General features: G+C 41.5%; 1 protein-coding gene across 21 annotated transcripts in view; it reads left to right on the top strand.

Annotated features, from left to right (window-relative positions):
- The window catches only part of TRPM6 (transient receptor potential cation channel subfamily M member 6), a 196,124-nt gene that overhangs the window by 4,926 nt on the left and 168,475 nt on the right, over positions 1–22,723 (top strand). For 10 of the 21 annotated variants that reach the window (XM_077966235.1, XM_077966224.1, XM_077966231.1 and 7 more), the window contains exons 1-2: positions 3,784–3,924; positions 9,063–9,160. Coding sequence is in view for 13 of the 21 variants with exons in the window: in XM_077966224.1 (XP_077822350.1) it covers positions 9,152–9,160 (9 nt within the window). In the remaining 8 variants the exon portion in view is untranslated. Of the gene's footprint in view, positions 1–3,783; positions 3,925–8,764; positions 9,161–22,723 lie in introns of those variants that run through there. The other 11 variants (XM_077966225.1, XM_077966218.1, XM_077966241.1 and 8 more) reach the window with 9 other exon arrangements.

The raw sequence follows: 22,723 nt of genomic DNA, 5'->3' as shown, positions 1-22,723 counted from the left end.
TAACATTAATTCTTTCAATCTATAAACATGGAGCATCTTCATATTTTTTTTATGAACTCTTTAATTTCTTTCAACAGTGTTTTACAGTTGTCCTCATAGAGATTTTTCACCTCCTTGGTTAAATTTATTCCCAGGTATTTTTTTTAAAGCTATCACAAATGGGATTGCTTTCTTGATTTATTTTTCCAGTAGTTCATTGTTGATGTATAAATATGCTACTGATTTTTCAATTTGTTTGTAGAGATGTGATCTCACGATGTTGCCCATCCTGGCCTCAAACTTCTGGCCTCAAGTGATCCTTCTCCCTTGGCCTCCCAAGTACATAAGTAAGCCACTGTGCCCAGCCAAATGCTACTAATTTTTGCATGTTTATTTTGTACCCTGAAACTTTACTAAATTTCTTTATCAGTTCTAAGAGTTTTTTGATAGCACTTTCAGAGTTTTCTATACATAAGAGCATGCCATATGCAGATAGGGACATATGCAAATATGACTTCTTCCTATCCAATTTGGAGCCCCTTTTTTTCTTTCTCTTGTCTAATTGCTCTGGCTATAACTTCCAGTACTATGTTGAATAAAAGTGGTGAAAGTGGGCATCCTTCTCTTGTTCCAGTTCTTAGAGGAAAAGCTTTTAGCTTTCCCCCATTTAGTGTAATGCTAGCTAGCTGAGGGTTTGTCCCATGTGGCTTTTATTGTGTTGAGGTATGTTCCTTCTATACCTAGTTGGTGAAGACATTTTATCATGAAGGAATGTTGAATTGTATCAAATGCCTTTCCTGTGTTTGTTGACATGATCATGTGGTTTTTGTCCTTCATTCTGTTGTTGTGATGTATCACATTTTTTGATTTGTGTATGTTGGACCATTCTTGCATCTCTGAGACAAATCCCACTTGACCATGGTGAGTGCTCTTTTTAATGTGCTGCTGGATTTGATTTGCTAGTATGTTTTTGTGGATTTTTTTTTTTTTCAATCTATGTTCACCAGGGATATTGACCTATAGATTTCTCTTTTTGTTGTGTCCTTATCTGGTTTTGGTATCAGGGTTATGCTGGCCTTGTAGAATGAGTATAGAAGAATTCTCGCTGGGCACAGTGGCTCACCCCTGTAATCCCAGCACTTTGGGAAGCCGAGGCAGGCAGATCACGAGGCCGAGAGATTGAGACCATCGTGGCTAACACGGCGAAACCCCGTCTCTACTAAAAATACAAAAAATTAGCCGGGCGTGGTGGTGGGCGCCTGTAGTCCCAGCTACCCAGGAGGCTGAGACAGGAGAATGGTGTGAACTCGGGAGGCGGAACTTGCAGTGAGTTGAGCTCGCCCCACTGCACTCCAGCCTGGGCGACAGAGCGAGACTCCCTATCAAAAAAAAAAAAAAAAAAAAAAAGAATTCTCTGTCCTTCAATTTCCTGGGAGAGTTTGAGAATAATTGGTATTAATAGCTATTTTTAAAATGTCTGGCAGTTAAGCCATCAGGTCCCTAGGTTTTTTGTTTTTGTTTTTGTTTTTGTTTTAATTATGGGAGACTTTTCATTACTGATTCAATTTTTTTACTCATTATTTGTCTGTTCTGGTTTCCTACTTTTTCTTGGTTCAATCTTGGTAGGTTGTATATGTCTGGGAATTTATCTATTACCACTAAGTTTTCCAATTTGTTGGCATATAGTTGTTCATAATAGTCTCTAATGAATCTTTGTATGTCTGTGGTATCAGTTGCAATGTCTGCTTTTTCATATTTGATTTTATTTATTTGGATTTTTTTCTTGGTTAGTCCAGCTAACGGTTTGTTTTGATTATCTTTTCAAAAAATGAACTTTTCATTTCATTGTTGTTTTTACTGCTCTTATCTTTGTTATTGCTTTCCTTCTACTGATTTTGGGTTTGATTTGTTCTTGCTTTCCTAGTTTCTTGAGATGCATTTTTATATTGCTTATTTGAAATTTTTTTTTTTTGAGACGGAGTTTCACTCTTGTTGCCCACACTGGAGTACAGTGGCACGATCTCAATTCACTGCAACCTCCGCCTCCAGGTTCAAGCAATTCTCCTGCCCCAGCCTCCCTAGTAGCTGGGATTACAGGCATGCGCCACCACGCCCAGCTAATTTTTATATTTTTAGTAGAGATGGGGTTTCTCCGTGTTGGTCAGGCTGGTCTCAAACTCCTGACCTCAGGAGATCCGCCTGCCTTGGTCTCCCAAAGTGATGGGATTACAGGTGTGAGCTACCACACCCAGACTTGAAATCTTTTTAGTGTAGGTATTTATTGCTATAAACTTCTCTCTAATACTGCTTTTGCTGTATCCCATAACTTTTGGGAGGCTGTGTTTCTATTTTCATTTAAGAAACTTTTAAATCTTTCCCCTTCTTATTTTTATTTTTATTTTTGAGTCAGAGGTGCACCCTGTCACCCATACTGGAGTGCTGTGGCATGATCAGGGCTCACTGTGGCCTCAACCTCCTAGGCTCAAGTGATCCTCCCACTTCAGCCCTTCAAGTAGCTGGGACTACAGGCATGCACCACCACACTTGGCTAAAATTTTTTGAATTTTAGTACAGATGAGGTCTCATTATGTTTCCCAGGCTATTCTCTAACTTCAGAACTCAAGCAATTCTCCTGCCTTAGCCTCTCAAAGTGCTGGGATTACAAGTGTGAATCACCACACCTGCCAAAATTTCCTTCTTAATGTTTTCATTGGTCCATTGGTTGTTCAAAAACATGATGTTTAATTTTTATATGTTTGTACCATTTCAAAACTTTCCCTTGTTTCTAGTATTATTCCAATAAGAATAAGAATTATTTTCTACTCAGAAAAAATACTTGATGTGATATTCATCATATTAAATTTGGTGAGTCTTATTTTGTGGCCTAACATGATCTATCCCAAAGAATGTCTCATGTGCTACTGAAAAGAATGTGTATTCTGCAGCTGTCAGATGAAATGTTCTATAAATGTTTTTTAGGTCAATTTGTTCTAAAGTGCAGTTTAAACCCGATGGTTTTTGCTGGTTTTTCTGTCTAGATAATCTGTTAAATGTTGAGAGTAGGGTGTTGAAGTGTCCAACTATTGGTGTATTGGAGTCTATACCTCCCTTTAAATATAATAATATTGACTTTTCTATATGTGGGTGCTCCAATGTTGGGTCATATATATTTACAATTGTTATATCCTATTGCTGAATTTATGCCTTTATCATTATAATGACCTTATTTGCCTCTTTTTACAATTTTTGACTTAAAGTCTGTTTTATCTGATGTAAATATAGTTATTCCTGCTTGCTTTTGGTTTCTGTTTGTGTGGAATTTCTTTTTCTCATCCCTTCACTTTCAGGCTATTTGTGTTTAAAAGTGAAAAATTAGTTTCTTGTAGACCGCAAGCAGTTGGGTCATTTAAAAAATATATTCAGCCAGTCTATATCTTTTTATTAAATTAATTACTTGATTAATTTAGAGACAGGATCTTGCTATGTTGCCCAAGCTGGTCTCAAACTCCTGGGCTCAAGACATCCTCCTGCCTTAGCCTCCCAAGTAGCTGGGACTATAGGCATGTAACACTGTACCTTGCTTAGGCTATATCTTTTAAATGGATAATTCAATCCACTTCCATTCAAAGTTGTTTATTATTATTTTGAGACAGGATCTCAGTCTGTCACTCAGGCTGAAGTGCAGTGGTGCAATCTTGACTCACTGCAACCTTTGCCTCTCAGGCTCAATTGATCCTCCCATTTCAGTCTCCTGTATAGCTGGGACTACGGGCACACACTATCATACCTGGCTAATTTTTGTATTTTTAGTAGAAATGGGGTTTTGCCCTGTTTCCAGGCTGGTCTCAAACTCTTAGGCTCAAGCAATTCACCCACCTTGGCTTCCCAAAGTGCTGGGATTATAGGCATGAGCCACTGTACCTGGCCCAAGGTTATTATTGACAGGTAAATACTTATTTCATTTTGTTAATTGCTTTCTAGTTGTTATGTATATTCTTCCTTTCTTTCTTCCTTTCTTAATTTTTATCATTTCAGTTTAGTGGTTTTCTACAATGATAAAATTTGATTCTTTTCTCTTTCTCCTTTGTTTATCGACTCTACTGGTGAGTTTTATACTTTTTCACATTTTTATGATGGCTATTATCATCTTTTTACTTCTAGATGCAGGCCTCCCTTGAACATTTGTCATAAGGCCAATCTAGTGGTGAGGAATTCCCTCAGTTTTTGCTTATCTGGGAAAGAGTATTTCTCCCCAATTTCTGAAGAATAGCTTTGCTGGATATAGTATTCATGAGTAGCAATTTTTTTCTTTCAATACTTTGAATATATCTCTTTTATTGCCTGGCCTGAAGGTTTCTGCTGAGAATTCTGCCGTTAGTTGAATGGGAATTCTCTCATATGTGACTTAACACTTTTCTACTGCTGTTTTTAGAATTATGTCCTTGTCTTTGACTTTTAACCACTGACTACTAATATATCTCAAGTTGGGGGACCCTTTGAGTGAATATATTTGAGTCTTTTTAGATTTCTGGATGTAGACATCCATACTGTTCCCTAGACTTGGGAAGTGTTCAACTATTAGTTCTTTAAATTGGTTTTCTATGGCTTTTCCCACATTTTCTCCCTCTGGAATATACAAAATTTAAATATTTGTTCACTTTATAATCGTGGCCTATAAGTCCTATAAGTAGCCTTTCTTCCCTCTCTTTTTCTCTTATTTCTTTTTTATTATCTAACTGGATTATGTTATGTTATGTTATGTTATGTTATGTTATGTTATGTTATGTTATGTTAGAGATGAGGTCTCATTATATTGCCCAGGCTGATCTTGAACTCCTGGGCTCAAGTAATCCTCTCACCTCGGTCTCCCAAAGTGCTGGTATTACAGGTGTGAACCACCGTGCCCAGTAACAACCTATTTTCAAATTCAGAGATTCTTTCTTCTCCTTGATTAGGTCTGCTACTGAAGCTCTGTATTTTATTTTTATTTCATTCACTGAGTTCTTCAGTTGCAGGATTTCTGAATTTTTTTTTTTAATGATATCTATCTGTTTGCTGAATTTCTCATCCATACCATGAATTGTTTTCCAGATTTCATTGAATTGTCTATCTGTATTTCCTTGTATTACATTGATTTTCCTTAAGATCATTACTTTGAGTTCCTTTTATAGCAATTTGTTGACTTCCTTTTTATTGGGGTCTGTTAATAGAGAATTATTATGTTCCTTTGGTAGTGTCACATTTCCTTGCTTTTTTATGTTTCTTGTGTTCCTGAATTGATGTCTGTGCATCTGGTGGAAGAATTACTTCTTCCCAACTTTCTAGAGTGGTTTTTGTAGAGGAAGAGTTTCACCTGCAATTGGGTCTTAGTGTGTCAGTTGGGAAGTGTGTGGTGACTCTGTTTATGAGTAGATGCCGTGGTATAGTCTCCATGCAGATTTTCAGCTGCATTCAATGTCACTAACAACTGTGGGAACCTCAGAAGGCCAGGCTGCAGAAGTTTTTGTAGGGTCATCATTATCATCACTATAGGTTGTTAATGTCCTTGGTGGCAAGTTTGGGATTCTCCTATTCTCATTTTCCCCACAATGGCGAGATTTAGCTAAGTGGATCTCTCTTGGTATTACGTCTGCCACTGTTTACAAGCAGCTGCTGTGGTGCTGTGTTCTAGGTGCAAGGTGCTTAGGGTGGCTGTGAGGCCAGGGTCCTAGGCTCAGGGTCTCATGGACCTATTGTGTCACCTGGGTCTTGGTAGGTTTGTGTTCTGGGCAGGATTGGATGTAGGTAACTCACAGCACCAGGATCTATGTCTTTGAGGCATGCCCCTTCCCCAGCAGCTCAGGTTCTGGAATTCAGTAGATGGAGCTGTTCTGCCAAAGTACCATTTCCTCAGGAGGGACTATACAGATTCAGCTGAGTTCAGAGGGTGGCAGAGGGATCATGGAACAGTTCTGTCACTGCATGGCCCCATGAGGAAGGGTTTGGCAGTTGCTCACAGCTTGGCTTAGGGATGTCAGGCCACCAGGCTGGGGTGATTCAGTGGCTCCTTAACCTCAAGGATGAAAAGGAGCCATGGCTACTCAACTCTGGAGCAAGACACACTCCTGCAGTATTTCTAGTTTCAAGATGACTTAGTGCAGTAACTGTGCAGGCCACCGCGGGTGGGGCACGGTGTTGGCTTCTTTTCTGGGGGATTGCCGCTATGTGGCCTCTAGGCAGCTCCCTCCGCTGGGCCTGTGAGGGCTGTAGGGGATACCAACAGGGAAAACTGTAGGTATCCAAGATGTTGGTGAGAGCTACTGGGATCCTCTTGCCTACCTTTGTGCTGTAGGGAAAAGTTCCTCCTGATTCCTGGCTGATCCTGGCTAGAGAATGAGGTGGTGGGGTCCCAGGGCCTCCTTCCATTCTCTATGTGGATATCATGAGCTTCTGTGCTCACCAAGGTTTCTGTTGCTGTTTTGACATATTCCAGCATGCTCCTTTGATTATTTTTCTTAAAATGTAGTTGTTTATTTGTTGTTTTGTGTCTCTTTGTGGAAGGGATGAATGCTAAGGGCTTCTAGTCAGTCGTACCCCTCAGTTTCTCCTTCTAGTGCCCACCATTTTAGGCGCTGCCTAGAACATTGGAAACTGACCCAGAATACTTGTTATATTCTACAGACAAAAACAGTATATGGGTGTAGAGACAGGAACTAGCTGAATTTACTTAGAATAGTTTTACAACATTGAAATAGTTAAAATTTGTTTTCTTTGATGAGGGGAGGTGAGGTAGGGAAAGAAAGATCCACTGATTTTTTCTTTTTCTTCCTTTTTTTTGTGGGGGCTGGGGCGGGGGACAGAATCTTGCTCTGTTGTATAGGCTGGAGTGCAGTAGTGTGATCTCAGCTCACTGCAACCTCTGCCTTTCAGGTTCAAGCGATTCTCATGTCTCAGCCTCTTGAGATTAAAGGCACATACCACCATGCCCAGCTAATTTTTGTATTTTTAGTTGAGACGGGGTTTCATCATGTTGGCCAGGATGGTCTTGAACTCCTGGCCTCAAGTGATTTGCATGCGTTGGCCTCCCAAAGTGGTGGGAATACAGGCATGAGCCACCGCGCCTGCCCCGTGTTGATTCCTTAAAATTAACTTGGCAATTCATGGTGACTATCTCAGCAAGGATGACTATCTCACCATGTTGGCTAAGCTGGTCTCAAACTCCTGACCTCAGGTACAGTGGCTCATGCCTGTAATCCCAGCACTTTGCAAGGCAGACGGATTACTTGAGGTCAGGAGTTCGAGACCAGCCTGGCCAACATGGTGAAACCCCGTCTCTGCTAAGAACTCTGAATCATCAATCTACTTCTAAGTCAGCAATCTAAGGGCAATCAGGAAAGTGACGTTTAAAAGTTAATAGCATAATAAACACAACTGACAACTAGCTCTTAAGTTCTTTTTACAGCACAATATTTTAGACCCAGTTCTGACTCTCACTGGTTGCTTGGCAGGAAATGCACAATCCACTTCACCCTGTTGGTGGCGTGGAACTCCACGGTATGTCCTAAGAGAAGCCATGTATTTACAATATCATCTCAAGCTGCTGTTCACAGGATGCTAGACAGAAATTTATCTAAATATAATAAATCTGCCATTCCTCTGTCCTGGATGAGTTGTTTTGTTTTTTTCTTTGAGATGCATTTATGAAGAACTGATGGTGTAGTATAATAATTGCTATTCATAACAACCATTTAAAGAAAAAATAATAATCCTTTGATGAGGTTTTAGTGCCTCCAAGTTATGTATACCCATTAATTTGTCCTTCCCCTTTTTTTCATACCCTTGGTCTCCAGAAGAGTACTTACTCGCAATTCAAAAGAGCATTGAAGTTTTTAGAAATGAGCATAGTTGGGAAGACAAACAAGGCTGAGGGAACACAGAGATCCTGCTAATGTTACTTATAAACCTCTGGAATTTTAAGAAAAAAGTGTGTAAGTGATAATCCATCTTTTAATGTGGGGCTCAGAAATGAAAGGTAAAAATAGAATATTTTATAACGAAATATTCTGCAACACATGAGCCCCACATGAGGTGAAGGTCTTGTTTGGTGAAATGGGAATTGTTCCTGCTTGGCAGGGATGGATACTGACATTCAAGAAGGTTAGGAATGTGCTAAAGGTTGCATGAATCCTAAAGTCAGTTCTCAAATTTAGATCTTTATTTATGTATTTATTTATTTATGATGGAGTCTTACTCTGTTGCTCAGACTGGAGTGCAGTGGCACAATCTTGGCTCACTGCAACCTCCACCTCCTGGGTTCAAGCGATTCTCCTGCCTCAGCCTCCCGAATAGCTGGGACTATGGGTGCACACCACCACACCCGTCTAATGTTTTTGGTATTTTTAGTAGAGACGAAGTTTCACCATGTTGGCTAAGCTGGTCTCAAACTCCTGACCTCAGGTACAGTGGCTCATGCCTGTAATCCCAGCACTTTGCAAGGCAGACGGATTACTTGAGGTCAGGAGTTCGAGACCAGCCTGGCCAACATGGTGAAACCCCGTCTCTGCTAAAAATACAAAAAGTTAGCCAGGCGTGGTCGTATATTCCTGTAATCCCAGCTACTTGTGAGGCTGAGGCAGGAGAATTACTGGAACCCGGGAGGCGGAGGTTGCAGTGGAGGCAGAGATTGCAGTGAGCCAAGATTGCGCAATTGCACTCTGGCCTGGGCTGCAGAGCAAAACTCCATCCAAAAAAAAAAAAAAAAAAGAAAGAAGAACTTAACATCGAAGTTGAATTTAGGACGCTAACTGCCAGCTCAGTGGACACGGTATTCACAGCACACATGCCCAGGATTGATAAGGTTCCCTTAGCCGATCTCCTGCAGCTGGAGAGCTCAAACAGATGACGACAGGAGTGTTAATCATTTCCTTGCTAAGCAATAGTAGTCACAAGTTCCTGCTAAAAGTGAAATCACCCCCTCCTGTTTAAACACAGTTAAAAACTTTTAACTTAGTTTATGTTGCAGTTTCTCCCTTCTAGGTTAAGCACATGGAAATTTGTTTAGCAATTCTTTTCACAGCATTATTTCCATTTGTTACTCCCACAAGCTGGAGTTTATCTGATTGTATGGTACATGGAAAATTCAGGACAAAATTCAATGGCCGAAGGCTGAGCGAAGTTTACCCTGGCTGTAGTTATGAAGAGGGTAAGTGAATAAACATCTTTGTTGCTCTTACTTATGTTTATTTTCTGTTATGCTAGATTTTATACACCACAAAATGCACAAAGCATAATCTTGCGATTATAGTTAACCATTTAGATTTGCTTGATAATTGTGTTTAAGTGATCACAGGCTAAAACTAAAATTAAAATGCACACTGAAGCATGCATGACAAAATTGCTTCAGTTTCTTCTCGAAAAAAAGTTTTTATTAATTAAACAGCTTGTTTTGTTAATTGAACTGTTATTGGAATGTATTTCTGCATTGATGTAATGTTGGACTGTTCAGTAAATAGACTAGAGACCATTTTATGTGAACGAAAAGACAAATAATTTTATTATTGGAAACAGTCAAGTTGGAAACTGGATAGAACATCTGGAGGCAGGATTTAAATGTCAAATAATTCTGGTTCAAATAGAAATATTGTTTTATGGCTGTGTGTTTCTATTTAGCAAATGACTTTTTTCTCGTTTCTTGAAATCTATTTGAAATAGATTTTTCATGACAGTTTTATAAATAAAGCCTCTATCAATATCTCAATTATTTTCTTTCCTGAAAAGGAAAATTATATTTGGTTATAATGAAAGGACTTTCATTAGAAAAATACTGGTTCTTTTATTGCCCATTCAATTGCGATGATGTTTATTTCAAGAAAAATACAGATTATTTTTCTTTGAGGCATAGTACAATCCTGGGCACATAGAAGACTTTGTGGAAATAGCTATTGATTATTTATCTTAAAAAAATAAAACTGAATTTATACTAATAGATTTTAGAAGATACGTTTAAGTCATTTGTGTAAGATCTTGCATTAGCCTCTTGAATACCTGGGATTATAGGCATGTGCCACCACGTCTGGCTAATTTTGTATCTTTAGTAGAGATGGGGTTTCTCCATGTTGGTCAGGTTGGTCTCCAACTCCCAACCTCAGGTGATCCGCCCGCCTTGGCCTCCCAAAGTGCTGGGATTATAGGCGTGAGCCACCGCGCCTGGCCAATTTCTGCTTATCTTTTTATGTGCATGACATCTTTCCAATATCATGGCCAACTGTGGGGAATACAGATTGTCTTGTGACCCTTTCTGTCCCCAATGCCTAGCAGAGGACCTCATACACAGTAGGAGTATGTGTTTTTATTTTTTATTTTTTTGCTGGATATTCTTTTTACAAACATTTGTGCTGTTCTTAATGCTGGTATACTGCCGTAACTCTCCGAGACCATGTATTATGTCCAATAGGCACTGAATGTATGTTTGTTGAATGAATGGTTGATGCTTGACTCTGGCACATAGTCTCTGTGTATATGAGTGGTTAGCTTTAGTTCTGAAGGAGACGGAAGGAGGCTGAGTGACTTGGGATGTTTTTTGATTGCCAGTAACAGAACACTTGATTAAGTCTGGCAGAAGCAGAAACAAAAGAGAATTTATTGGCTCAAATAGCAGTTCAGTGGTACACGTGGCTTGAAAAATAGCTAAACACTGGCTCAAAATGATCTCTCTCTCTCTCTGTCTGTCTGTTATCTGTTATTCTGTTCTCAGACAAGCTTTCTCCTTGAGGTTGTAAAATAGCTGCCAGAATCTCCAGAAGCCCTATTTGCTGTTTTCAATTCAGCAGAAAAAAGAGAATGTCTTTGTTCAGCATTCCTAGGAAACAAAATCATAACACTCACTCGGAGTGAATGAACTCTAGTCAACACTAACTATGGCCAGAGAGGTTAATGTACTGCTTTTATGAGCTTCTAGGACTCAAGCGTCAAGCTTTACTGTTGGATGAAGGGTGGGAGAAAGGTGGATCCCCAAATAAAAATCAAGGCAGTTGCCATATCAGGAACGGATATCTGGAAGTTAAGTAATAAATGTCAATGACACTTAACAATAACTCAGTGACATTAAACAATAAATGTGAAACATAAAGATGGTTATTTCATTCTCTTCTGTTCTACTCCCCCTAAGTACATTCAAATATTAGTAATTCATATATGCAAGAACCTAATCACCTCTAGCTCTATAAAGAGGTCCATATAGGTACTACCTGTTAAGGAGAAGGCAGATGGAAAGAACCTGCTGTCAAAAGAGATATCAGAGAGGATATATAGCAGTTTCAAAGGTACCTGAAATTGTACTTTGGATATAGTAGATTCTTAACTAATATCTGCTGATTTATTTAAAGGAGGAAAAGAACATGACTGGGCAAAGGGGAAGGGATATTTGTTTTCAGCCTACTGTGTACTAGGCATCATATTCAGCTCTCAATATATATGTCTCAATCGTCACAGGATTAAAAAAAAATCTTCATTTACAGTCACAAGATAGAGGTTCAAAAAAGCTAAGTAACTTGCCAAAAAGTCAACTAATGAGTAAAACAAGTCTGTTGTGCTCTGAATTACGTACCTTTTCATAATACCACAATTGTAAAAATCAGATATGAGTTGAAAGATAAACTCAGATATTGGCTGTGGCAACTCAATTTACCTGACTAAAGAATAGAGTATGGACTAGGCACAAAGGCAGTCCTGAAAATTGACAAAAAGTAGCATCATTCAGGACAGGGGATGGCAAGCTAGGGCCTGTGGGCCAAATCCAACCTCCTGCATGCTTTTGTAAATATAATTTCATTGGAACACAGTCACATTAGTTTACCTATTGTCAGTGGCTGCTTTGGCATTACAAAGGTACAGACGAGTATCCCAGTAGCTGAGTAGTTGGAACAGACACCATATGGCTTGTGAAGACTAAATATTTACTATCTGGCACTTCACAGAAAATGTGTGTCAACTTATAACCCAGCATTTACATTTTTATGTGATCAGTTATTCTCAGAAGGGATGAGATTGTCATTATCATTCCAGGACTGTTGACAATTCTTGTGGCTATATGTGTAGCATTCTCCCAAGCATCAATACATTCGTCTATTGAATAAACCTTTATTGAGCACCTACAATGTGTTGGACACTATGAGCTCATATTCTATTGTGAAGATTACAGAAGACAGTTGGAGGCCGGGCGTAGTGGCTCACGCCTGTAATCCCAGCACTTTCGGAGACTGAGGCGGGCAGATCACCTTAGGTCAGGAGTTTGAGACCAGCCTGGCTAACTCACCACTTTAGTAGAAGTGGTGAAACTCCACTTCTACTAAAAATACAGAAAAGTAGCTGGGCATGGTGGTGCGTGCCTGTAATCCCAGCTACCCGGGGGGTGAGACAGGAGAATTGCTTGAATCTGGGAGGCGGAGGTTGTGGTGAGCCGTTGTGAGCTCAACCCTTGGCAGAGGGCCTAGAAGGCGGTAGGGGATCAAAATAATAAATACTTGATGAGTGAACTAATGAATCAATGAATGTGGTAGAGGTAAGCACAGGATGCCAAGGTAACAGACATAACCTAGACTATGATGGGATGAAGTCAGGCTGCGAAGTTGAAGAAGTATAGAAGTGAAAGGAGAAAAGGCTGAAAGTGGGGTGGCCAGCAGAGAGAGAGGGTTTGTAGTAGGAGTTCAGTGGACCCTCTTGGGACAAGATGTACCCCTGTGCGGCTGGAGGAAAAGAGGACTGAGGTCCTCAGCCATATTTGGTAGGAGATTTGATGTGGGATATAACAGAAAATTATTCAGTTCCCAACTGAAGAACCTCCAGAGGCTTTTTGCTGCTGACAGGATTAAATCAAGACTTCTTGGTGAAGCTGCCAAGTCCTCTATAATTTATTCTAGGTTGATTCAATCTTGTTTTTTTAATTTATATTTTCAAGTTTAAATAGAGATGGGGGTCTCACTATGTTTCCCAGGCTGGTCTTGAACTCCTGCCTTGGCCTCCCAAAGTGCTGGGATTATAGGCACGAGCCACCACACCCAGCCTGATTCAATCTTACTTCCCTTACTTCCTTACTCAGCTCCTGCCATCTGATTTTAGGCTTCGTGATGGTGCTTTTTTTTAAAATTTTTTTTATTTTTTCAAATCCAGTGTCTTTAAAAAGATATTTCACCTCCTTGGGATGCCCATTCCTCTCTCTCTCTAATCTACATTACCCATTAGATAAGATCTGATGCAATTGTGACCTTTCTGACAGATCTCGCCTACCCACATCAATCTTCACTGATGTCTTTTTTTTTTTTGGATTTCTTTACTTGTAACCATCAACCACTTCTTTTGGATTCCTTCACCCTTCACCTGTAACCATCAACTGCTTCTTGTTTTAAAAAATTATTTATTTTTGAGACGGAGTCAGCTCACTGCAACCTCTGCCTCCCAGGTTCAAGCAATTCTCCTGCCTCAGTCTCCTGAGTAGCTGGGATTATAGGCACTTGCCACCATGCCCGGCTAATTTTTATATTTTTAGTAGAGACGGGGTTTCACCGTGTTGGCCAGGATGGTCTCGAACTTGTGACCTCAGGTGATCTGCCTGCCTCGGCCTCCCAAAGTGCTGGGATTACAGTTGTGAGCCACTGAGCCTGGCCCATTCACTTATTTTAGACATGGAATCAATGCTGCCTCGGATGATTTTGAAATGTTTCATGGGTTAATGCTTTGCATCCACCATTACGTTGTAGGTTTCCAGAAATAGGGAACATAAGACATTTCCCTCATATCCTCTTAGTACCCAGAATAATACTTTATGTACACTTAATATTTGAGTAAACACTTAAGCATTTACTGAGTAAATGAATGAATGAGTCAGATGAATAAAATGTTATAAGATTGAAAATGCTGCTGAAAAAGGAAGTTGGAAAATGGAAAATAATTAGAGAAGATGCTAATAGGACAGGGAAAATAATTTGCACTTTGCAGTTAGAGGTATTCTAAAAAGGTCAAGTTTTAAGGAAAAATATTTAAATTAGGAACTCAGATGTGGAGAAGCGAGTTAACTACTTCTGAGTTTAGGGCACTTCATGATCATTTATCTGTGCAATTTCTCTTCTTGTTTTTATTTATGTATCTGTTTGTTCATTTGTTTATATAATCCGCTTTATCTCTATTCTCTATTGTCATTCCCTTTTACTTCCACAGCAACCATTCTAATGAGGTTAATGTGCATCCTCTTCATGTATGTGGTTTTGTAAAATCTGTAGTTTTGTTTTTTTAGTAGGTATTTGTACAATTTTTATAAATATGTTCATATGCTATGGATCTTAATCTGCTTTTTACTTTTTTCACTAAACATTAAGGATTTTAGGATCTATACATATTGCTGTGGTATAGATCTATTATTTCGAATTGCTACATAATATATACACTCCCTGGTGTGAATTCACTCATTGTACCTATTTACACCTCCAGTGATGGAAATTAATATTACCTCCAATTCCTTATACTACAAACTATGATGAACTTCCTCATAGTGTCCCTTCAAAGATCTAGTGTGAGAATTTATTTGGGCTCTAGATCCAGGAATGGGATTGCTGGATCACAAAGCATATGTTTATTTAATATGAGTAAGAGGTATCAGGTTTCTCTGCTGAATGGAAGTACTAGTCTACACACATTTGCTCTTCCCTGCTCCCCGACCCCTGCAACCAACCAAAGAGTGCCTGTAAACTACAATCACCAACGCTCACAGGCTGAATGTTATTATCATCTATTTGGGACACAGCAGAAGGAAGCAATGGGGTGACAGGTGGACTGAGAACAGGAGAGACTCAAAGGGGCCAACAGGTGGCCAGCTCCTCCCGCAGCCTGGAGTGGAATCTGAAAGCCTGGAGGCTCTGGCTTTGCAAGGTAAGGGTGGGCCAGGGCGAGGCAGCAGGAGACCCCAGACCTGACAATGGGAGCTTACCTAAGCCATGGCTCAGACACCCAACAGGTGTGCTTTCCTCAGTGCATGCACTTGCCAGTACTGACTCGGCCGCCTTCCAGGGTATCCTGCCGCCCAGCGGCTGCCTCCTGCTCTTCTTATCTGTGGTGGCCTAGTGGGGCCGTTGTCTCCTCTCTCCAGGTTCCTTTGTCTCTCTTACATCACTCCTCCCGCAACCTGGTGCCACGAAGACTGCCAGAATTTGAATAGGTTGCAGGGAACTGGAGGGAAGTCCAGGAAGGGCCACCTCCCCAGACTCTCCATGGGGCACCATCTTGCTCCCAATCTGGAATCTGTTCACTTCCCAGCCTGCACCCAAACCCAGCTCAGACCTTTGTACTCAGCCCCACCCACTTCTCCAGCTGTCTGGGTCCTGGGGCAGCCCTCTTTGTCACTGGCATCCAGAACCAGGCCAGGTCTTCTGGTGAGACCCTAAAGCTGGTGACGTGTTGACCTCGCTTGTCCTTTATTGTTGAGAACTGAGCTCTTGACTGTGTCAATGTCATGGCACCATATTCTTTGACCTCTGAGAAGTCCTTGCCACAGTGACCCTTTCCATGCTCCTTTGAGGGGAGTTGCTCTGCCATTCGGGATGACAAGAGGCACCATCAGGTTGTATTCCTGAGACCTCAGTACCCCTGGGCCTCCAGGCCCAGCCACCTCGCCCAGCCTCAGAAGACAATGTGAAAAGTCTCCCACTGACCAAAGATGGGACGAATCACATTTCAATAACAATGAGAATTGCAACAGACTGTCAATTAGTTATCTATTACTGTACAACAAATAACTGTAGAGCGCTGCTTAAAGGCAACACATTTATTGTATCACATAGTTTCTGAGAATCAGGAACCCAGGAGCAGCTTACCTGGTGGTTCTGTCTCAAGGTCTCTAATGACACAGCAGTTAGGCTGTGAGCTGGGGATACATTAATCTGAATCTGGGTCTGAAAGATCTGCTTTCAAACTCCCTTATGTAGCTTTTGGCAGGAGACTTCGGTTCCTCATGATGTGTGCTTCTTCACGTGACTGTTTATAACACGGCTTCCCCCAGAGTGAGTATAGAGAGAAAGTGGGAGTTGTCCAGCGAGTGCCCACCTAATCTCGGACGTGACACAGCATCATGTCTGCTACATTTTATTGGCTATACAGACCAATGCTTGTACAATGTGGGAGGGAAGTATACAAAGCTGTGTGGACAGGAGTCATTGGGGACCATCTTGGAAACTGACTCTCACAGTCCGAAACCCTTCAGATATGCTTTAATCTATGAGTTCACAACAATATTTAAAACAAACAAACAGCTGGGCATGGTGGTCAGCGCCTATAGTCCCAGCTATTCAGGAGGTTGAGGAAGGAGGATTATTTGAGCCCAGGGGTTTGGGGCTATAGTGTACTATGACTGTGCCTGTAAATAGCCATTGCATTCCTGCCTGGGTAATATAGCAGACTCCATCTCTACAAACAAACAAACAAAGTTGTTCTTCTAAGGATGACAAAGAACCATACATTATCTTAAAAACTGGGGAAATAGACTGGGCGCGGTGGTTCATGCCTGTAATCCCAGCACTTTGGGCAGGCGGATCACGAGGTCAGGAGTTCGAGACCAGACTGACCGACATGGTGAAACCCCATCTCCAGTAAAGATACAAAAAATTAGCTAGGCAGGATGGCACGCACCTGTAATCCCAGCTACTTGGGAGGCTGAGGGAAGAGAATCGCTTGAACTCGGGAGGCGGAGGTTGCGGTGAGCCGAGATTGTGCCATTGCACTCCAGCCTGGGCAATGGAGTGAGACTTTGTCTCAAAAAAAACACAAAAAACAAAACAACAACAGCAACAGCAAAAACCAAAGAATAGATGAGTAAAAGTTTCTCTTTATAAAATTATTTCAGCTGGGCCAGGCACGGTGGCTCACACCTGGAATCTCAGCACTCGGGGAGGCAGAGGTGGGCAGATCACGAAGTCAGGAGATTGAGACCATCCTGGCTAACACGGTGACACCCCGTCTCTACTAAAAATACAAAAAATTAGCCAGGTGTGGTGGCATGCGCCTGTAGTCCCAGCTACCCAGGAGGCTGAGGCAGGAGAATCGCTTGAACCCAGGAGGCGGAGGTTGCAGTGAACCGAGATCGAGCCACTGCACTCCAGCCTGGGCAACAGAGTGAGACTTCGCTCAAAAAAACAAAAAACAAAACAACAACAGTAAAAACCAAACAATAGATGAGTAAAAGTTTCTCTTTATAAAATTATTTCAGCTGGGCCAGGCACGGTGGCTCATGCCTGTAATCCCAGCACTTTGGGAGGCCGAGGTAGGTGGATCACGAGGTCAGGAGAGCGAGACCATCCTGGCTAACATGGTGAAACCCTGTCTCTAGTAAAAAAAAAATATATATATAAAAAATTAGCTGGGTGTGGTGGCATGCATGTCTAGTCCCAGCTACCCAGGAGGCTGAGGCAGGAGAATCGCTGGAACCCGGGAGGTGGAGGTTGCAGTGAGTCGAGACTGATCGCACCACTGCACTCGAACCTGGGTGACAGAGTGAGATTCTATCTCAAAAAAAAAAAAAAAAAAAAAAAAGTTTGGGGGGGGTCCTCATTAGTATAGTGGTGAATATCCCCGCCTGTCATGTGGGAGACCAGGGTTCGATTCCCCGATGGGGAGGCTAATTATGTTTGGCTGGGTACGGTGGCTCACGCCTGTAATCCCAGCACTTTGGGAGGCCGAGGCGGGTGGATCATGAGGTAGGAGATCGAGACCATCCTGGCTAACATGGTGAAACCCCGTCTCTACTAAAAATACAAAAAAATTAGCTGGGCATGGTGGTGGGTGCCGATAGTCCCAGCTACTCGGGAGGCTGAGGCAGGAGAATGGTGTGATCCCAAGAGGTGGAGCTTGCGGTGAGCCGAGATTGCTCCACTGCACTCCAGTCTGGGCGACAGAGCGAGACTCCGTCTCAAAAAAAAAAAAAAAAAATTATTTCAGCTAATGAAAATTACATAACAGGATTAGAATTTCCTATTACAAGCCACCTATAAATTAATGAATCTAGGTACTAAGCATCAAATGTTGTTGATGATGATAAGCAACAGAAACCAGAGATTAAGTGCCATCTGATGAAAAAACAGATCACCCACTAGATCTTGCCAAACAGACTGAACATGTCTGATGAAGCCTCTGGATTCAGTTGTCAACTTGCAGGAAGACAGGTAGGAGGAACATATTGTACTGTTCCCCAAATATGCAATTAGCGAAATCCATACTGGAGAGAATCTCTATAGGCCAAATGGCTTGGGTTATTCAATAGAAAAAGTGTAAGGAAAAGGGATGGAGGGAAACCCTGACATTAAAAGAAACAGAAAAGACCAACTTTTTTTTTTTTTTTTTAGATGGAGTCTCACTCTGTTGCCCAGGCTGGAATGCAGTGGCGCGATCTCGGCTCACTGCAACCTCTGCCGCCAAGGTTCAAGCAATTCTCCTGCCTCAGCCTCCCGAGTAGCTGGGATTACAGGCACTTGCCACTGCACCTGGCTAATTTTTGCAGTTTTTAGCACAGACGGAGTTTCACCATCTTGGCCAGGCTGGTCTTGAACTCCTGACCTCGTGATCCACCTGCCTCGGCTACCCAAAGTGCTGGGATTACAGGTGTGAACCATTGCACCTGGCCCCAATTTTTTTAACAAAACAGTCCAGACTAACTCCAGAAGCAAGGAGTGTACACTTGATTGATAAAATCATAAAGAAATTCAAGGAAGGTATAAAAGTCTGAATAGTGGAAGGAAATTATTTCTATAAAAGTCAAGATCATTGTTACTTTTTCAGGGAGGGACAAGACAGTGATTGAGATGTGGCACATGGAGAGAGGCTTCTGGGAGGCTGGCAGTTTTATTTCTCGACCTGGTAGATAGTTACAAGAGCATTTACCTGGCAGTAATTCACTAAGACATTAATTTGAGTTATGGGATTTTTCTGGATCTGTGTTTTAGTTTTACAATAAAAAATAAAAAACAACATTTCTGAAGATAATACCTGAGCGTAGTAAAATATTAAAAGTGTGTGTGTATAAAATTTCCTCTCATTTTAAAAGCATAAATGGTAGAATTACAATACCATGCATATATTCTGATCTTTGCTTATTTTACTGAATATTTTATTTTGTAGATCATTCTGTATCAAATAGGGCCAAATGAGATAAGAATTCAGTCTCAACTTCTAGGCTAGAACCAATATATTTTAACTTACAAATAACAGTTTAAATAAGTGGATATTTTTTCCTAAGAATATATTCCATTAAGTCAGAAGATGTCTCAATATAGAGATAGCAGGCGGGCTGGGTGCGGTGGCTCATGCCTGTAATCCCAGCACTTTGGGAGGCCAAGGCAGGCGGATCACGAGGTCAGGAGTTTGAGACTAGCCTGACCAATGTGGTGAAACCCTCTGTCTACTAAAAATACAAAAATTTGCCGGGCATGGTGACACACGCCTGTAATCCCAGGGAGGCAGAGGTTGCAGTGAGCCGAGATCATGCTACTGCACTCCAGGCTGGGTGACAGAGTGAGACTCCATCTCAGAAAAAAAAGAGATAGCACGCACATTCATTTTGAAGGTACGCATTTCGCATACAGTTTAAAATTTACCTGTTCATTTTCCTCCCCAAGTTCTCAGCTTAAACAAACCTGCTCACACTTTGATTCAGACAAGATTACCTGGGGGAAGGGTGGATGGTAGAGTTAGTAAACTGCTTTTTCAGCATTTCCCTGGATGAATTCTCAGAGATATTTTATGGCAAGGATTAAAACAACACACTGGTGACTAACCTTTGTGCTTCTTTGTTGATAACAGCCTGTTTCTGATAATAATTAGGATTAAAGGAGACAGATGTACAGGCTTCTACAGCCTTTACACTGTAATCTTGAACCAGTAAATATTTTCTAGGCACCAGATTATATTGAGTTTTTTTTTAAAAAAACAACTTGGCCAAGTGTTTTAACTATCTCTTTACTTCCTTTAATATTTCTTACTTTTTCAGGCACCTGAATAGTATTTTCTGAGTACCTACCAGGGAGTTAGCAATGCTCAGTGCCCTAGGGTACAAAGGAAGGAAGTATAAAGACTTACTGCTTACAGTCTTAGGAGATGCAACATATGTATCCATATAACAGAGCTAGAAAGCAAGACAGTATTATATATGTCTGTGGGTTTAAGTCACAATGTATGTAGAACATATATTGACTGGGGGTGAGGGATAAAATACTACAAATCAGGTTCAGTGTATACTACTTGGCTGATGGGCGCACCAAAACCTCACAAATCACCACTAAAGAACTTACTAAACCAGGCGCGGTGGCTCATGCCTGTAATCCCAGCACTTTGGGAGGCCGAGGCAGGCAGATCACCTGATGTCAGCAATTGGAGATCAGCCTGACCAACATGGAGAGACCCCATCTCTACTAAAAATACAAAATTAGCCGGGCATGGTGGCACAGGCCTGTAATCCCAGCTCATGGGGAGGCTGAGGCAGGAGAATCGCTTGAACCTGAGAGGTTGCGGTGAGCTGAGATAGCGCCATTGCACTCCAGCCTGGGCAACAAGAGCGAAACTCTGTCTCAAAAAACAAAAAAACAAAAAACAACTTACTCATGTAACCAAATACCACCTGTTCCCCCAAAAGCCTATGGAAAAAAACAACAACATTTGTTGACATATGCAATGTATATATAAATACACCAGCCTTGGTGAGAACTCCCATGCCTTTAATCCCAGCTACTCGGGAGGCTGAGGCATGAGACTTGCTTGAACCCAGGAGGCAGAGGCTGTACTGAACCAAGACTGTGCCACTGCACTCCAGCCTGAGCGACAGAAACTGTCTCAAAAACAAACAAATAAACAAAAAACCCAAAAAACAAAGTGACTTTCCTTGTAAAGATGAAGCAGAAGAAACATCCTTATCATGCCCACTAAAACTGCCTTGTTTAGGGATTTGGTTATTATCTTTCACTGTGCTAATTTCTTGGAAGGAAGGATAAACAACTTAGTTTCAGCTTGGTGATATGGAACCTTAGCATGAGCGACTCAATTTTGGTTTGGTCTGTTAGGTCTAGTGCAGGAGCTCAGTCCAAACCAATGGCCTCCCATAAATTTCATTTAATATCACAAAGTAAAATTTCTCCCAATCCAAGCATTTACACATTTAACTATCAATTCTATTAAAAACATGACATTAAAAGTGCAAGACAGGGAGCTGATGGGAAGTGGGCAAAGAAATACTGAAAAGAGTGCTTCTAGAAGGAAATACACTAGAATAATGACAGTTGTTATCTAGAAGAGGTAGAATTACCAGTGATTCACTTTCTCTCTCCCTCTATGGTGAGAGACCACTCTTTCTCCCTTTCCCATGTACCCTTTTGAATTTCCCCAGTTCTGTACAACCAAGGTGTACTTATTATTTATTCTTCTAGAGACACGGTCTTGCATTGTTGTCCAGGCTGGAGTACAGTGCCATGATCATAGTTCACTGCAGCCTCGAACTCCTGGGCTCCTGAGAGCCTCCTGCCTCATCCTCCTGAGTAGCTAGGACTACAGGTGCATACCACCATGCCAGCTATTTTATTTTATTTATTTTTTTATTTTTTTGCAGAGATGGGAGTCTTGCTTTGTTGCCCAGGCTCAACTGTTGCCCTGGTCTTGAACTCCTGGCCTCAAGCAATTCTCCTGCCTCAGTCTTGTAAAGTGTTGGCATTACAGGCATGATCTGCCACATGGAAGCATTTTGCCTTTTTTTTTTTTTTTGAGATGGAATTTCACTCTTGTTACTTTTTGTTTCTTCCTGGCCCATTTTGCTTTTATAATCAGAAAAATAAGAATGCTGGCCAGGCTTGGTGGCTCACACCTGTAATCCCAGCACTTCAGGAGGCTGAGGCGGGCAGATCACCTGAAGTCAGGAGTTCGAGACCAGCCTGGCCGACATGGTGAAACCCCTTCTCTATTAAAAATAGAAAAATGAGCCCAGCTTGGTGGAGGCCACTTCTAATCCCAGCTACCTCGGAGGCTGAGGCAGGAGAATCACTTGAATCTCCTGGGAGGCGGAGGTTACAGTGAGCCGAGATGGCGCCACTGCACTCCAGCCTGGGCGACAGAGTGAGACTCTGTCTCAAAACAAACAAATAAATAAACAAACAGAAAACAAAAGAAAAATAAGAATGCTTCTGGAATGAGGGAGACACAGGCAACTTTGCAACTTTTTGGAAGCAGTTTCTAGTACTAGTTGAAGGTGGGGAGGTGGAATATGGAGCAGTGTGCTCCTTTAAGGTAGAGGTGAGGTTGTTGCTAGGTCCAGCAGCATCATAGGAGAACCTTTTGAGTGCAGCAGACACACACGCACACATTTGGAACTTCACAGAGAAGGAGTATCTATGTAGAGACAGAACCAATTCTGCCCTTTCCTTGTTTCCCTCAGTGGAATGCAAAGTCACCATTGGCACCCTCAGACAGCGTCTTGCTAGAGTCAGAAAAAGAACCCAATTCCTTATGGACCACAAATCCTTTAAACCCTGGGATTATATTACTATTCCAGAAGTTATACTGAAAACTTTGCCCTCTGTTAAGGGAATGCTGACAAATATCCGGCTCTCCTACTTCTTGAACCAGACCTGGTATTAAGTGCTCATTCTCAACAAGGGGAAAAAGAAGGGAAGTATCTGGATATCTCTGACTAATGTCTTCCTGAAATACATTTGCTTTCCTGGTGGTCCCGATTGTGAACTTGGTCCCATGA

This window comes from Macaca mulatta, chromosome 15 (assembly GCF_049350105.2).
Source record: "Macaca mulatta isolate MMU2019108-1 chromosome 15, T2T-MMU8v2.0, whole genome shotgun sequence".
NCBI lineage: Eukaryota > Metazoa > Chordata > Mammalia > Primates > Cercopithecidae > Macaca > Macaca mulatta.
This window is presented reverse-complemented; position numbering and strand designations above follow the sequence as displayed.